This window comes from Dromiciops gliroides, chromosome 3 (assembly GCF_019393635.1).
Source record: "Dromiciops gliroides isolate mDroGli1 chromosome 3, mDroGli1.pri, whole genome shotgun sequence".
Classification (NCBI taxonomy): Eukaryota; Metazoa; Chordata; class Mammalia; order Microbiotheria; family Microbiotheriidae; genus Dromiciops; species Dromiciops gliroides.
In genome coordinates this window covers 580,236,761-580,254,154 of record NC_057863.1, presented here as the reverse complement: position 1 = coordinate 580,254,154, position 17,394 = coordinate 580,236,761, and the positions used below count along the sequence as shown (strand labels likewise).

The 17,394-nt window shown below is 40.1% G+C and overlaps 1 protein-coding gene across 1 annotated transcript in view; it reads left to right on the top strand.

Annotated features, from left to right (window-relative positions):
• Positions 1–17,394, top strand: part of RNF121 (ring finger protein 121) — a 117,421-nt gene that overhangs the window by 61,828 nt on the left and 38,199 nt on the right. Inside the window, exons 4-5 of the mRNA XM_043991958.1 lie at positions 3,617–3,771; positions 12,083–12,190. Coding sequence (XP_043847893.1) covers positions 3,617–3,771; positions 12,083–12,190 — 263 coding nt within the window. The remainder of the gene's footprint in view (positions 1–3,616; positions 3,772–12,082; positions 12,191–17,394) is intronic.

The following is a 17,394-nucleotide window of genomic DNA, read 5'->3' as shown; positions in this document are numbered from 1 at the left end:
GAGGAGAGTCTTTTGGGGGGGGGGGAGGCAATTGGGGTTAAGTGACTTGCCCAGGGTCATACAGCTAGTAAGTGTCGAGTGTCTGAGGCCGAATTTTAACTCAGGTCCTCCTGAATCCAGGGCCGGTGGTCTATCCACTGAGCCATCTAGCTGCCCCCCTGAGGAGAGTCTTTAAAGGTTTCATTGTGTTCTAATTAAATTAGAATTTGTTTTTTAAAATCTGTAAACAACCATAGTAGAATCTTTTATTGCCTATAGGCAATAAAAGTTGTATAGGCATTTATCCTAATACTAAGAAGATGTTGTCTGCTATGGAATATTGTTTCTGAAAGCCTGCCTGTTCTTCCCCTTTCAATTTTTATAGAAATATGTCTTTGATACATTTATAGACTATTCTCATAAAGATTTGATGAGAAGTATTATGATAAGAATTTCTGCAAAAACTTAGGTTCAAATTCTGCTTCTGATTTATACTAGCTATGTGACCCTGGGTAAGTTATAAGATTTTACACTAACTCACTTTGCAAATTTTAAATCTTTAAGTAAATATCAGCTATTATTAATATTATTACTATAATTTCATTTACTTTTTTGATATTAATACCATCCATAGTCTTTTCTTTTGGAGTCTTCTTCTCTTTGAGGTATCTTAAAATCAATCCCAAAGAGTCTTCTAAATTGTTATTTTAAGAATTCTAGGATGGATACCTTTTGTATGAAAAATAGTTTTTATTGATATATTGAATAATTTTTTATTGATTTTCTTTTTCTTGCATCACCACAGTATCCCATGTATCTCTTCCCCTCCCTGAGAGCCATCCTGTATAACAATGTCCTAGTGTATTGGTTCAAGTCTTTCCAACACAGTTGTCTTATGTGTCATTTCCATTTTCTAATGTAATAAATCAGGTACTAAGGTGGTAGAATCAAACCCTGGGAATTCCATTGTCATTGAAGATATAAATCACTAGAAACATGGAAAAATCTATTCTACTTTATGTCGGTTGTCCTTTCATCTGTACTACTTTTTGGAATGATCTAACATAGTCAAATTCTATACCAAACACTGTAGGTTTCTCCCCCCATCTACTGCTTGTTACTGGATGAGAGGTGACACTCTTCATAAGTTTCTGCCATCCTCTTCTGTAATGTTCTGTCATATTTTGCAAATGAGTTTGTACTTTAAGCAGATGTTGCCTGTGGTTGCTTTGTCTGTCTGCTTGGCAGGAATGACTGATACAGTTTTCTGGCCTCTCTTAGGGATCCCATTATGGCAGTTGTTTTGTATCACTTAAACTTCTCTAAGAAATGACCAGTAAAAAACTATCAAGTATTTACTAAAGCCAGGCACTGTGTTAGGTGCTGGTAATACAGGGGCAAAAATGAAATCGTCACTGCTGTCAGGGAGCTTACATTCATGAGGGCAGACAAAATGTATACATTTAATTATATACATAATAAAGACAAGATGATTTTGTGGAGAGTACTCATGAGGAGACAAGGATAGGAAAGGCCCCATACAGGTATTGTTTGAATTGAGCTTTGAAGGAAACTAGGGATTCTGAGAGGCAGAAATGTGGAAGGAGTAACAGGCATGAGGGATGGCCTGTATAAGATGAGGAACATCTAGAAAGGCAGTTTGGTTTAGAAGACAAGAAAGGGAGAATATATCATAAGCCTGAAAAGGCAATTTGGAGCTAGATGGTAAAGGACTTTAGTAGCCAAACAGAATAGTTTGTATTTGTCCTACAGGTAACAGAAAGGCCTAGAGCTACTTGAATAGGGCAGTGGCATGGTCAGACCTGTGCATGAGGAATACTTCTGTGGTAGCCATGTGAAGGATAGATTACAGCAGAGGTAAGGCAGGGAGCTCATTTAGAATGGGAGGCACTTGTAGTAGTTTGGGGGAGGTGATGAGGGACTGAATTAGGGTGCTTGTGATATCAGTTGAAAGAAGAGGACAGGTGCAAGTGATATGAATGTAGAATTGATAAAACTTGACAACTGATTGAATATGGTGGGGAGAGAGGGAACAAGAAGTAAAGGAAGGCTCCAAGATTGCCAATCTGGGAGACTAGAAGGATAGAGGTTACCTCAAAAGAATTAGAGAAGTTTGGAAGGGGTGGAGGGATTAGAAGAAAGATAAGTATTGTTCTAGAAATGTTGAGTTTGAGGTGCTCATGAGATATCTGATAGTCTGAAGTACCTAATGAGCAGTTGGTGTTGTGGAACTGGCTGTCTCCCTCTTTATCACTGCCTCCTGCCTTCCCTGGCTTCCTGTAAGACCCAGCTAAAATATTACCTTCTACAGGAAGTCTTTCCTAGTCACCCTTAATGTTAGTACCTTCTCTTTGTTGATTATTTCCTATTTATCCCATTCATAACTTGTTTGTACTATGCATGTTGCCTCCCCCATAGACAGTGAGTTCCTTGAGAGCAGGGAATGTCTTTACCTTTCTTTCTACATATCTTTAGTGCTTATTACTGAGCCTAGCACATAGTAGATGCTTAATGAATTCTTGTTGAGTGACTGTTAGGATTTTCTGCAAAGCTTTCTCTTCTTTTATCTTTCTAGTTTTAGGTTGATTTCCATCTTTGCTCTAAGCAGTAGTTGATCTGACAGCACAGAAACAGCAGATTCTGAAATGATACCTACGTTAATAAAAGCTTTCTTTTTATTAAGATAGTCACTCATTTTGTGTGATGTTTGATCCCTCCTGCTGCTTTTGAAGAAATTAATTATATTGTACAGCCATGAGATTTCTGAGTAATCTGTGGACCTCTTTTTTTCCTACTTAACCACATTTCCTAACACTTTTACCCATCCTCACCTGTGTTTATCTTTACATTGAAGTTGCTCAGTATTTAGGCTTGGAGAATCTTATCAAAGTTTTAGAATTTCTACTCATCCTTTAAGGCCCAACTCAAAAACCACCTCCTCCATTATAGCTAACTTATTTACTCCCCTGATTCTCCTCTCCAATGTTTCTCGCCTAACACTTGGTCTGCCTTTCCCTTATGTACTTAACCATTTGTCTTTTTGTGTTGTTTATATATTTTTCATATTAACCCTGCCTGACTGAGCTCTTTGTGGGCAGAGGTTATATGTTGTTGTTGTTGTTGGGTTTTTTTTTTGTAGGGCAATGAGGGTTAAGTGACTTGCCCAGGGTCACTTAGTTAAGTGTCTGAGGCTGGATTTGAACTCAGGTCCTCCTGAATCCAAGGCCAGTGCTTTATCCACTGTACCACCTAGCTGCCCCCCAGAGGTTATATGTTAATCAAACTGTATAATTCCCCTGGTACCTAACATAGTGAGTGTTCTGCGCATAGGTGATGCTTAATAAATATCTGATGAGGGGCAGCTAGATGGTGCAGCGGTTAAAGCGCTGGCCCTGGATTCAGGAGTACCTGAGTTCAAATCCAGCCTCAGACACTTAACACTTACTAGCTGTGTGACCCTGGGCAAGTCACTTAACCCCCATTGCCCCACAAAAATAAATAAATAAATAGAAAATATCTGATGAATTGAAATAAGGTGATAAATGTAGAAGGGCTTTCTAACATAAGCATTTTATATATGTAAGCTATTGTTATCATCATTGTGTTTGTGTTTCAGATGGTGACCCTCTTTCAGATGTGGGTTGTCCCCCTCTATTTCACAGTGAAGCTACACTGGTGGAGGTTCCTGGTGATCTGGGTCCTGTTCTCTGCTGTTACCGCCTTTGTTACTTTCCGAGCCACTCGAAAACCTTTGGTGCAGACAACCCCAAGGTGAGAATTGTGGCAGGGGAGCAGGGTAGAGGGGAGGGATTGGATCATAGAATCATGGCATTGTAGAAGCAATACTATCTAGAGTGCCACTCAGCTCTTTACCATTTCCTTCTCTGTCTGTCCCCTTAATGCCATCCACCAATATACAGAGGAATTGCTTGAGCAGAATTCATTCCTCTGCTTTGTAAGGCCTGGTAGGATACATTTAGGCTAGTCAGTGAAGCCTGGAGCTCCCAAAGATCATGCTACCCTGCAGTTTGGTTCTATTTTACCATTAGAAGTCCATGTCAAGTTTGTAACCCCTCTGGTCAAGCAGAATGTGTCTGGGAATGACTCATCTTCAGAATGAAGGGGTTGGACTAGATGACCAAATATGTTATTGGGTTTCCTTGAGGCAGGGGCAAAGTGGACAAGTAGCATGTTCTCCTTCACTATAGAACTGCAAGGTGAGTTTGAATGATCATTTGTAAAGTTTGATGTCAAAGGAGCACTTTTTCAGATATAACTTAGACTAGATGGGCTTCAAAATGTACAGAAACCAGAAAGGGGGAATTCTAGCTCACATCTGATTTTCACTTATGAGGAGCAACTGGTTTCTGGGGTAGAAATAATGGGTACCTTTTAACAAAAACTACTCCCTCTTAGAGTTTGTAATGATGAGAGAAAAAAATGAATGTTAAATGATGATGATGATGGGGGCAGCTAGGTGGCACAGCAGATAAAGCACTGGCCTTGGATTCAGGAGGACCTGAGTTCAAATCCAGCCTCAGACACTTGACACTTAATATCTGTGTGACCCTGAGCAAGTCACTTAACCCTCATTGCCCCGCAAAACCAAAACAAAACGATTATTATTATTATGATTGATGATGATGAAGAAGAAAAACCCCTTCCAGAGAGAAAGAAAAAGAGAGAAAAAGAAACCAGACTTAGTTTGTTATTCCCCTAGGTTTCAGGAAAGCACATTTCAAAGTTTTGAGGGAAAGGAAAAGTGAATCCTACGGACTTAAATTCTACAAGGAAATTCAATTCAGGAGGCATGGAAGGCCTTCAAAAAGGAAGGTCTGCAGCCACAAAGGAAAACAGTTCTGATTTGGAAGAAAAATAGGAGTTGTGGAAAGAGAAAATGAAATGCACGGCAGGTAGCAGGATAAATGTAAAACTATGACTCAACTCTCTAAAAATAGTGTCAGAAATACCTGGGTCAAAGCTCAGATTGAAGTGAAATGGAAAAGAAAAGCTAAGAGCAAAAAATAGGTTTGGGTTTTTTTTTTGTTTTTGTTTTTGTTTTAACTATGTTAGGACTACAACTAGCAGTAGTTGGGATAATGATAATTGATGACAAAGAGAAGATTCTTATTTTGTTTTGTTTGCTCTGCCAAAGAGAATGTTAGAGTGGAAAAAAAAAACCAAACAAACAGTGCAGAAGTGGCTAATAGGGAATTGATGGCTATGAATAAGGAAATTATAAGAGAGCACCTTTCATGAGTTGGCCTCATCTGCCCCAGAAGTCATGTCTTCCCTTATTACTTTTCTAAGGATATGCCAGGAATTTTCACCAAGGTTGCCATGAAATTTTGCTCTTCAGATATCTATCTAAAACTTTATTATTCATAAACTTCTTTGGCCACTACCAGAAATTCAGCTGCTTTTTGCACTTACAGTTAATGTTGTAAACCATCAAACTCCAAACAAAATAAAATGTCCTCCCAAACTGCAAGAGATTGTAAATATTTATTGCTCTCAGCATGTTAACTCACTCCACCCCCAGTATTCCTCCCCACACCACATTCTACATTCCCCAGTCCCCAGTCTCAACTGCAGTTTGATGCCTGATCTAATAAAACTACCAGTGGTTTGTTAATTGCCAAATAGATGGACTATTCTCAGTACTCATCTTTGAAGTCTCTGCCATATTTGATACTATTGACTACTTCTTCTCCCCCCCCCCTTTCTTTGGGGGGGGGCAGGGCAATGAGGGTTAAGTGACTTGCCCAGAGTCACACAACTTCTAAGTGTCAAGTGTCTGAGGTTGGATTTGAATTCAGGTCCTACTGAATCCAGGGCAGGTGCTTTATCTACTTCACCACCTAGCTGTCCCCTATTGATTGCTTTCTACTTGTTAGACACCTTTTCCTCCCTCTGTTTTTTGTTTTGTTTTTTGCGGGGCAATGGGGATTAAGTGACTTGCCCAGGGTCACACAGCTAGTAAGTGTCAAGTGTCTGAGGTCAGATTTGAACTCAGGAACTCCTGAATCCAGGGCTGGTGCTTTATCCACTGCGCCACCTAGCCGCCCCCTTCCGTTTTTTTTTTTAATAATGCTCTCTATTGGTTCTTCTCAGGCTTCTTTTTCAGATCATCATCCTTGTCACATCCCCTGTACCATGCCTACTTCTCTCTATCCTCTTGGTTATCTGATCCACTCCTATGGATCTATAACTGTTACCTCTAGCACTTGACCTGCTGTATATATCTGTGAATGCTTACTTCTAAAAATTCACAGGGTTCTTATCTCACAGGTTTCTGAGGAAAATACTTTTGTGAACCTTAAAATGCAAAGCGAAAAGTGTTATTATTACTATCATTTCCTGAAATTGTCTGCCATAAAATTTTGTTTTATGGGTTCCTACCACATCTTATTTCAGTCTGACTTTTCTCTGGTTGTGGCCCTTTGACCTATCCTCCCACTCTTATCCCCTCCCCTTCCAGACACAAACATATCCTAGAAATCTTAAGCTCTGGTCTGAATGTTTTATTTGGAAGCTTCATTCCTCTTAGCCCTCTTTGTGTCTCTCCCTTTTTCTTGGTCATTGTAGCTTTTGGAGCACATTTTCAGCCCTTTTCACTTCCAATCCAGAACATGACTAGAGTGCTATAAAGATAAAAAATTTTAAAGGCCCTCTTAGGATATTAATCCAGCAAATACTGGAGCAGTGATCCTCTCTACATCCCATTGAGTGGCTAGGAATCTTCTACTTGAAGACCACTAGTGATGAGTAACCAGCTTCCCTCTGAGGTATTTATGGACAGCTCTAATTGTTAAGAACTTTTTCCTCTACCTAGTCTAAATCTTTCCTTTGGGGGGCAGCTAGATGGTGCAGTGGATAGAGCACCAGCCCTGGAGTCAGGAGTACCTGGGTTCAAATCCTGCCTCAGACACTTGACACTCACTAGCTGTGTGACCCCGGGCAAGTCACTTAACCCCAATTGCCTCACTAAAAAAAAAAAAAAATCTTTCCTTTGCATCTTCTGCCTTTTGGTGTAGTTCTGCCCTGGGGCACCACGCAGAACTATTCTCATTCTTCTTCCTGAGGACAACCTTTCAAATTATTAGCCAGAGCTATCTTCTCCCCCCAAGTCTCTTCTAACTACAACATCACTTAATTCCTTCAAACAGACTTGGTATGTCATGATTTTCAGTTCCCCCAACCTAGTTATTCTTTTCTGGTTCTGTTCCAGCTTATCGATTGCCTTCCTGAAATATGAAGTCTGGCACTGAATACAGTGCTCCATGTGGTCCTTCCGGATCAGTTTTCCTCCCTGGAACCTCCAGGAGTTTGTATCCCTCCAAAACACTGTGATAGATTTGTTCTTATTTACTTTCAAAGCCAGCCTTTGTGGTAGGAAACTCAAGGAGTGTTAGCCCTGTTTGACAGATGGGAAACTGAAGCTCCAAAAGATGAAGAGGGGAAGAGCACAAACATGAAGAGCCTAGTGCTAAGCACTTTACAAATATTTTATTTGATCTTTCCAACAACCCTGTGAAATTGGTGCTGCTATTATGTCCATTTTACAAATGAGAAAACTGAGGCACAGACAGGTTCAGCATATGATCACATAAAGCAAATGAAGGAAGAAAGGAAACAAATATTTAAGTGCCTGTTAAGTGCTGGGTGCTCTACAAATATCTCATTTGAGCATTACAACTATCCTGTGAGGTGGGGGTGGACTTCAGGTTTGGCAGTTTGTGCACTATAGCGCCACCTACCTCCCACACTTGTCCAATGCCACACTGCTGTCAGGTAGCAGAGCTAGTTCTTGAACTGTTTTTTTGACTCATAACCCTGTTTTCTGTTCACTGCCTAGCTATCTGAGTTACCCAAGAGGCCTCTCTCTGAACTCATAAGTTTTGGGTTAGGGATTTTTGTTTGTAAAAACTAAGTTATTTTCATTTGTTTTTACATAATTAACTTGATGTCCCCTAGTTCCCTTCCTGGCAGCAGCATCTTGCTTTGGGGCCAGTATAGTAATTGTTACTTAAATTTTCTTCAGCAGCTTAACTTTTCGAAGTGGTTTAGCATCCATTAGTTTATTTTTAAGAGTCTCACATCTGGAAGGGAGCCTGGTCCAACCTCCCACCTAGTACAGGAATCTTCCCTAAAGCTTTCTTGACAGTTATTTTTCCAGTCTTTGCTTCTTCATTTATAGTAAAAAAGAACTTACTCTAGATATATATCTATATCTATATAGATATAACCTATATCATCAGATTACCTGCTGTCTAAGGGAGGGGGGAGGGAAGGGAGGGAGGGAGAAAAATCTGAAATTGTAAAGCTTGTATAAACAAAAGTTGAGAACTATCTTTACATGTAACGGAAAAAAATAAAATACCTTATATGTAAAAAAGAAAAGAAAAGAAAAGAAAAAAAGAACTTACTCACAAAGCTGCCCATACCATTTTGGGATATTGTCCATTTTAATTGTTGAGAAGGTCTTCTTTATATAGGTCTGAAATCTGCCTTCTTTTAACTTCCCCAAATTGGTGCATGTCTACCTTTTGAAGCTATGTAAAACAATCCCCCTTCCATAGATAGCCATTCATATATTAAAAACAGTGATCATTCCCCCAAAACCAAGTCTTCTTATCCCCAGGTTCATTATTGCCAAATTCTTTAACTTTTTCTTACATTGCCAGTTTCAAACCTCTCTACCATTCCTGATTATCTGCCTCTACTTTCTGGTTACTCTCATGTATGATTTCTTCATCTTCCTTAAAGTGTGGTACCCCAAAATTAATATAATATTTCAGCTATGATATGCCTATCTCAGAGTACAGCTGAGTTTACCTTGTTCTGCAGCTTAAGATTAAATTTTCATTTTGACCTCCTTGTCACACTATTGACTCATTGATCTTGTCATTCACTAAAATCCCCATAGCTGCTGCTTAGCTATGTCTTGCCCATCCTTCATTTGGAAAACTGATTTTTAATCTAAGTGTAGTACTTTATATCATAATAAAATTCCATCAAGTTGTATTTTGGGTCATAATTTTAGCCTATCACGATCTATTAGGATCCTCAGTCACTTTCCAACATATTGCTCCTCCATTCCCCCAGCTTTGTGTCATCCACACATCTTGGAAGTGTTCCATCAACATCACTGTTTGGATTGTTGTTGAGAAGGACTGTCTGAGATGGGTCTCAAGATGCTTCCACTTGAGACTTCCCTCCATGCTGACAGCAATTTTAGGTCTTTATTTTTCTTTAGGTCTCATTTTTCTACGAGTTAAAAGTCCCTCTAATTTTACTGTCATCCAGCCCAAATCTCCCCATGTTTTTCACAAGGATATTATGAGTGATGTTGTCCCTTTAATCGCAAATAAAGCTGTATTCCTGGTGTAATGGATAAAGCTTTGATCTGGGAGCCTAAAGGAAGAGGCTTTCCAGTTCAAGTCTTGGATGTTCCAGTTAATAGCTATGTGACCTTGGGCAAGGCACATCAGTTCCTTGAGTTTTCTCCTGTAAAATGGTGTTAAGTTTAGATTGTATGCCATGATATTCCCCTGAGCTGGTATTTTCACTACCACTCTGTGAAGTAAATGTCAGCTCCTAACATACTACATAGCATTTAGCACAGTGCCTTGCACACAGTAGGTGCACAGTAAATGCTGGAGGTGGGGCTGATGGTTTAATAAATGAGAAGTTAAGTGCCTTTCTATGGGTCAGGAAGCTATTTAATAGCAGAGAAGCATTCTGGGCTATTTTGCTTGAGGTATCAACCCTGTCTCTATTTTCTTCTTACACTTGAATAATTTATTTTGTGGCCCTAAGATCCCCATGTTTCTGACAAGTTAGCATGATTTGAGCCATTGAGGTCCCTCAGTGGGCCTTCATCTTCTGCATCCCTTGCTTACTCCTTTGTGGGAATTGGTATGGTCATTCCATCTCCTTTTATTTCCACAATTTCCTCTGCCTTCTCACCCCTACCCCTTTCCTCTCCTCAAAAAAAAAAAAAAAAGTTGGCCAGCCTCCTTTCTGGGCTGTGACCAGCCATTTAGGGTGTTATAAAGTACTTTTTACTATGGCATGTAGAGAGATAAACATTACACATGGTTGGCAAAAATACCAGTGTACAAGATGAGGTTATCATAAGACAGATCCCTCAGTCTTGTATCTTTCTGTCCACCCTTTTGAATCCAGCCCTTTTATCACATCTACTTCCTACTTGTTTAAGAACTTGTTTTCCTCTTCATTGCACCCTCTTTTGTTTTGTTTACCCTCCACCTATTCCAGTGATTTCTTGGTCATCAGAGAAATGGATAGCTCTTCTCTTTGGTTCTCTAGGCTTTTGTATTCCTTAGCTAGAATGCATGTAAAACCTAAGCTTTGAATAACTGTATGAATGATAGAGCCATAGGAAACCATTATGGGCAGCTCAGGCTCTATGGAGCAGATCCCACCACTGCCCCAGGGTGATAGAAATAATAGTAACACATTTTTTTTTAATATGTTAAGGTTTATAAAGAGTTTGCTTCACAGCAACACTGTGAGGAAAGCCGTGCAAGTATTTTTAACTCAGTTTTACAGTTGAAGAAATTTCAAAGTACTTCAAGCCTGGGAGGAGTGACTTCCCCATCTAGTAAGAGTCAAATCTGGACCCACACCCAGATGATTTTCTGACTTTAAACCAGTACTCTTTCCTTATATCACACTGCTTTGTGCCTGAATTCAAACTTAAATGCAAGACATGTAATCTCACTACTTGTACCATCCTATCTTCCAAAAACATCCAGAAGGGTTATAGTAAAACTTCTCCAAAGTATCTTCATTAAGAAACAGCCCAGGGGCAGCTAGGTGACCCAGGGGATAAAGCACCAGCCCTGAATTCAGTAGTACCTGAGTTCAAATCTGGCCTCAGACACTTGACACTTACTAGCTGTGTGACCCTGGGCAAGTCACTTAACCCCTCATTGCCTTGCCAAAAAAAAAGAAAAAGAAACAGCCCACATAAAGGACCCACATGTGCAAAATTATTTATAGCAGCTCTTTTTTGTAGTGGCAAAGAATTAGAAATCAAGGGGATGCCCATCAATTAGGCAATGGCTGAACAAGCTGTGGTATATGAATGTTGTGCTGTAAGAAATGATGAGCAGGCAGATTTCAGAAAAACCTGGAAAGACTTAAGTGAACTGATGCTGAGTGAAGTGAGCAGAACCAGAACATTGTACACAGTAACAGCAACATTGTGTGATGATCAGCTTGGTAGCCTTTGCACTTCTCAGCAATACAATTATCCAAGACAATTCCAGAAGAGTCATGATGGAAAATGTTCTCCACATGCAGGAAAAGAACAATGGAGTCTGAATGCAGATCGAAGCATACTGTTTTCCACTTTTTTTGTTATTTGTTTTTATTTTTTATTTTTCGTGGTTTTTCCCTTTTGTTCTGATTCTTCTTTCACAGCATGACTAAAGTGGAAATATGTTCAGCATGATTGTACTATATAACCTATATCACATTGCTTGCTATCTTAGGGAGGAGGGAGGGAAGAAAGGGAGAAAGAAAAATTTGGAACTCAAAATCTTACAAAAATGAATGTTGAAAACTATCTTTACATGTAATTGGGAAAAAATAAAATATTATTAAGATGGGAAAAAAAAAAAGAAACAACCTAAGGATAGGGAGTCCTTCTAATAACCCCAGGGCCCCAACGGAGAAGTGTGGCATTGTCATGGTTGGGCCTGTTTTAACATCTTAGCGAGGTTCCAGAAGAAAAGAGAGTAGTCCTGTGGAAAGTGTATTCTACATGGATTGGCCTTGGTACCCAGTAGTTCTTGTTGTTCCAGATGACAGAAACCTGCCCCATGACATTTAAAAGGGGAAATTGCCTCCCCCTTCCTCTGGTCCTGGCAATTCCCAACTACCTTAAGGGAAATAACCTTCTCCAGAATTCATAGTTCTATCTGTTGAGGACTGAGCAATGATCACCTTAGGACTTCCTTTAATGTTGGTTGGCTTTGGGAGGAAAATTGGAAGAAATCTGGAGAACTTGACTGTATTGATCCCCCCCTTTTCCTTGTTTTCTTTCTAGGTTGGTTTATAAGTGGTTCTTGCTAATATACAAAATCAGCTATGCCACTGGAATCATTGGTTACATGTCTGTGATGTTCACTCTCTTTGGGATTAATTTGTTATTCAGGTAAGTTAATGCCCAGTGTGTGTTATGCTTTAGTTCCTGGATCAGGGGAAGGATGGGTCTGGCCTTGTTTTCTAAGGGGTTCCCAACTGAGTGGGATGTTTATTTATTCATTCAGTCAGCAAACAATTAAGTGCTAACTCTCTTAAGAGCACTGCACTAAGTGCTTAGCCTCAAATAGTATATGAGACCAGTACCAGAAAGCAAGGGAGGGGCTTGCATTTGAGGCCTCAGGTATGATAGGAACCTGAACTAAGAGCTAGGAGAAGTGACCTCTGTTGATTTACATGACATCCCTGATCCTTATTTCTTTCACCTGTAAAATGGGGAGAATGAAGTTTACCCACCAAATGCAGCTATTTTCAAGGTCCAATGATGTAACGAAGGTAAAGCGTTATATAAGTGACAGTTGTTATCATTATCAATAGAACTTTTTCTCAGTGCTTTATGGTAACAAGGATCAGAAAGAGTCTAGGTAACTAAAGGAAATTGACTAATAAACCAAGATAATTTGAGGGGAAGGTAATAGATCTATCCAATTTGAATGTCTCCCAGAGGTATTCATAAAGAGCAATAGCAATGATTGATTGTAGAATTTTGAGCTAAAAAGATCTTATGGGATCGTTAAGTTCAATCTTTTCATTTTCCAGTGAAGGAACCTGAGGCCCAAAAGTGATTTGAGAGAGAAGAAGGGAACTTGCCAAAATTATATAGCAAGTCAATGAGAGTGTTGGGATTAGAACCCAAGTCCTTGCTCTGAGAACTGCCTCCCTCCTAGGGCTATGGTGACAAACAGATGAGAAAATAGACATGAATAGTCTTTGGAAAAGTCTGCTGAGCAGATATGAGTCTAGGCTTCCCAGGTCCTGGTTGTTGTCTGCAGCAGAAGTAGAGGACTAGGCTGGAATCCCCAAGGAGGGCAATTCTAATGCACTTTCCTGAGCTCAGCTACAGATAAGAACAAGAACAGTAGCTCACTGATAGATTTGACTTTTCTGAGGTGCTGACAGATATCCTCATTGAACTTTCATGTAGCCCTTGGAGGTAGACAGTGTAAATATTACCCCCATTTTTTGAACTGAAACTTCAGTGACTTGCCCAAGTTGAGCAATTTGTCCCAGCCTTCCCATCTTGTTATTCAGTTCGTACAACATGTGTAGGTTTTCTGCCCTAAAGGAGATTGCCAGGAAGAATTAATGTAGGTGCATGTAAGCAAATAAGGAGTGGTCCCAGTACATAAAGGAAGAATGAGAGGTCATTTTGGGGGCAGGGGGTAGTCAGGGAAGTCTTTATGGATGAGGTAATGCCCAAGCTGTGCCTCAAAGGAAGAGATAATTACAGCAAGCAGATGAGAAGGGGTGCGTTTAAAGCCTTGATTAATGCACTTAAGTGGAAGGGGGCAGGATTTGATTAAGTGTTAGCAAGTAGATCCATTTGGCTAGAACAGAGTATGAAGGGAAAGTGAAATAAAATTGAAGCTGGAGGAGATAGATTGGAGCCATATTATGGAAGGGCTGTAATGCCGATCTAAGGAGTTTCTGTTTTATCCTGATATAAATGTGGAGTCATGAAGGTGTTTTGAGCAGACAATTAAGCATTATTCAATGTCTGAACTGAAGCTTCAGCCTAGGACTTCTGACTCCAAGCTCAGTACTTTTTCAAATTTCACACTGCCACGGGGCAGCTAGGTGGCACAGTGGATAAAGCACTGGCCCTGGATTCAGGAGTACCTGAGCTCAAATCCGGCCTCACGCTTGACACTTACTGGCTGTGTGACCTTGGGCAAGTCACTTAACCCCCATTGCCCCACCAAAAAAAAAAATTCACACTGCCTCAGGTAGAACTTTGATCTAGGCTGTAGGCAGCTCAGTGGATAGAACGCTGGCCCTGGAGTCAGGAGGTCCTCAGTTCAGATCTGGCCTCAGACACTTGACACTTACTAGCTCTGTGACCCTGGGCAAGTCACTTGACCCCAATTGCCTTACTTAAAAAAAAAAAACACAAAAAAAACCCTAGGCTGTAGAGATTTTGATTGGGGTGTGTAAATTTACAAAGAGAAAGGAGGGTGTTCTATGAACCTTTCCCTGCCCTCGGGGACAACTTTTGAAACTTGAAGGAAAAATTTTAGGACAAATGAAAAGCAAGTCTTCTTTCTATTCCTCAGTGAACCTTCCATAAAGGGCCATTACCAGTAACAACCAATATTGGGTTAATATCTAATGTGTGTAAAACACTGTTCGGGGCACTAGAGAAGTACAACATTTAGATAAGATCGGCCTTCCCCTCTTGGAGCTAGTGGAACCTATTAGAGGATTTAAGCCACAGACATAACTACTGCACACAACATGATACATGGCAAGGACATCAGAGGGTACAGGAGCCTGTGGAAGCATCTTGTTATGGCCTCTAGGCCTTGCTGAGTGCTAGAGTTCATAGGGCATCATTTTCAACTCTTCTTTATTAAACATATTTATTAAGCACCTGCTCCATGCAGGTATTAGTAGCCAGGGATACAAAGAACACAAAAGAAACCTTCCTTATCCTCAAGGAGCTTCCTTCTATTGTCAACTCCTTCCAGGAACAATTCCAGGAGATCATCCCTTTCCCCGAGTCTTTCTTCTTTTACTGCTCTATATGCTTCTTGTTAGTAAATCCCAAGTACTGCATTCTGACCTTACTGCTCCCTGAGCTTGTTTGGCCGCTTGGTTAATAAACCTGCTTCCTAAATATGTAATTGCCAATTCCTTCTATTTCTTGCTGACTCTTGGTGCCCAATTCTAGTATTCATTCTCTCTCATCTTTCTTATCCCCACATAACTGGACCATAAGAATTCATTTCTAGAGTTTACTCACAAAGGGAAAGAAAATTTTATGAAGATTAAGAACAGGGCTCCAGCTGAATAATACTTAAGCCTGCCAACATCATCCTTATCTAAAATTCCCCAAACCTAATTTGATACATGATTCTCTTAGTCTAGAGCTCACAGCCCATTGTGCTATTCCATCTTAACCTCAAAACAAAATACATTTTCCCTACTAGAATGTCACTACCCTGAGCATCTCTCCTTCCTCCATCCAGTAAGTGGGGAAAGAGATAAAAAATGCTACTACATACAACTATTTTCTCCCCCAGTTACCCAGAAAGCTGAATAAATTGGCCCTATGAACAGAGATCTGTGTCTCCTTCCAGATTATGTATTTCAGTTGAGGGTCATGTTTCCCCTTTGAGATGGAGAGCTTTCTGAGTCTTTCCTCCTTATTCCCCTATGGCATCTGTGGTATAAACCCTGGAAGCTTCCTCTCTTTTGAGTTTATATATTGTTTAAAAAGATCAGACCTAAAAGGGACCTATCTCTGTAGTCATCTAGTCCAACCCCTACTTGAACCTTTCTATAGAAAGCTTGTCACAAAACCTTATAGATTCCTCTTGAAGACCTCCAGTGATGGGGAAATCACCACCCCTAGAGGCAGCATATTCCAAGCTCTCAATTGCTTGTGCTGAGTTTAACCAACACCACAGTAATCACTGAGCTACTTCTTATGAATCTGAGGCAAGAACAGATCCAGGTTCTCAGTTGTTCCTTGCCTGTGTTTTTTTCCTCTCTGCCTCCCACTCCTCTGGGATCCCCAAATAGACAAGCATAGCCATCGTCATGTCTGGTTTCTCCTGGGTGCCCTCATCTACATTTCTTTTCAGACTAAGGTGTGAACAAATCCCTTTCCTCTAAGTTTAGCCAAGTCCAAGACCAAAACTTGGCATCCTGGGAGAACCAGTGGGAGTAGAGCAGTTCTGGAGGGAAAGAACCCAAGAAGGACTCATCTGGCTAGCTGAAAATGCTCTGTGGGCTTGGTCATCCCAGAACACATGGTCCTTGTCAGGACCTGTCTCAGACTAGGTACGTGATAGCACTGTTTTGTTATAAACAACTTCCAATCTAATGGAATTGGATTGTAATTACATTTCATATAGTAATATACAGTTATTAAGTACCTACTGTATATAAAACACTGCCAGGTGCTGGAAAAAGTTATTGCTAAGATATGATCCCTGCCTTCATGGTATGTGCAGTCTAGTAGGAAGAAAAAAAATGATAAAAATAAAAGTAACTCATATTTATATGATGCCTTCAGGTTTACTAAACATTTTACATACATAGATACATTTAATATTTGATTTGTATATTCTTGAAAGCCACTGCCCATGCCTTGAATAAATTCCTTCCACATCATTACCAATTGAGGTTTTTCTGTTTCTTCAAGAATCAAGAGTACTTTTTCTGTACCATTCTTATACCCTTCTCGCATTTCTTCCTCATATCATATTTATCTGTATGCATATTATATGCCCTTTGGGAGATTGCAAGCTCTTTGAGGGTAGGGATCCTGTTGGTTTTCATCATTTCTCTAGGCACTCAAGGCACAGAACCTTAGAGTAGGTATTTAATAAATGTTTCTTAAATTGAGCTGAGGCCAAAAGGTTCCAATAAAGATCTCCCTACAAGTATCTAGTATCTTTCCTGCTGTGTCCAGAGTGTTTCCCCTTGAACTATTTAGTCTCCTGCTACAAGCAGTCAGAGCTGGCAGCTTGTTTATAGGTTGGCACAGTAGTCCTTGGCTGCCTCCTACTGTAGGTTGGCTAAGGATGACAACTCTTATGTGACTTTCTTCCTTCAGTTTCTAGCAGTTACCCAGCCCCACCTATGACTGCAGTGCTCAAGTTATAACTCTTGAAACATGCCCATGGTAAGTTGTGTCAGAAATAATTGAATAGATGTTCTCCTTTTGTCACTTGGTATATGAGGCCATCCCCAGTTTTTTAAAAGATGCGCCTTAATCTAGGACAGGCAGTGCCGCCTCTATCACCTTTCATTTGAGCTATTAAATCAGCGTCCTAACTTGCCTTCCCATATCTAGCTTTTTCTAATCCACCCAACACTTTATACCCAGATTAAATTTCTTAAAGCTTGGCTCCAGTCATGTCCCTCCCCCCCCTCAGAACCTTCAGTGGTATTCTTTTTGTCTCCACTTCCTAGAGGAGAAAGTTCGTCTAGGATCACAGAATTGTAGACTTAGAAAGAAGCTCAGAGATCATCTAGAATCCAGTCCTTACCTAGATAGGCATCTATTCTCTATAACATCAAGTGGTCATCCCACCTTTGCTAGAAGACTTGTAGAGCTATAGTTGATGGAACACTCTGACACCTAAA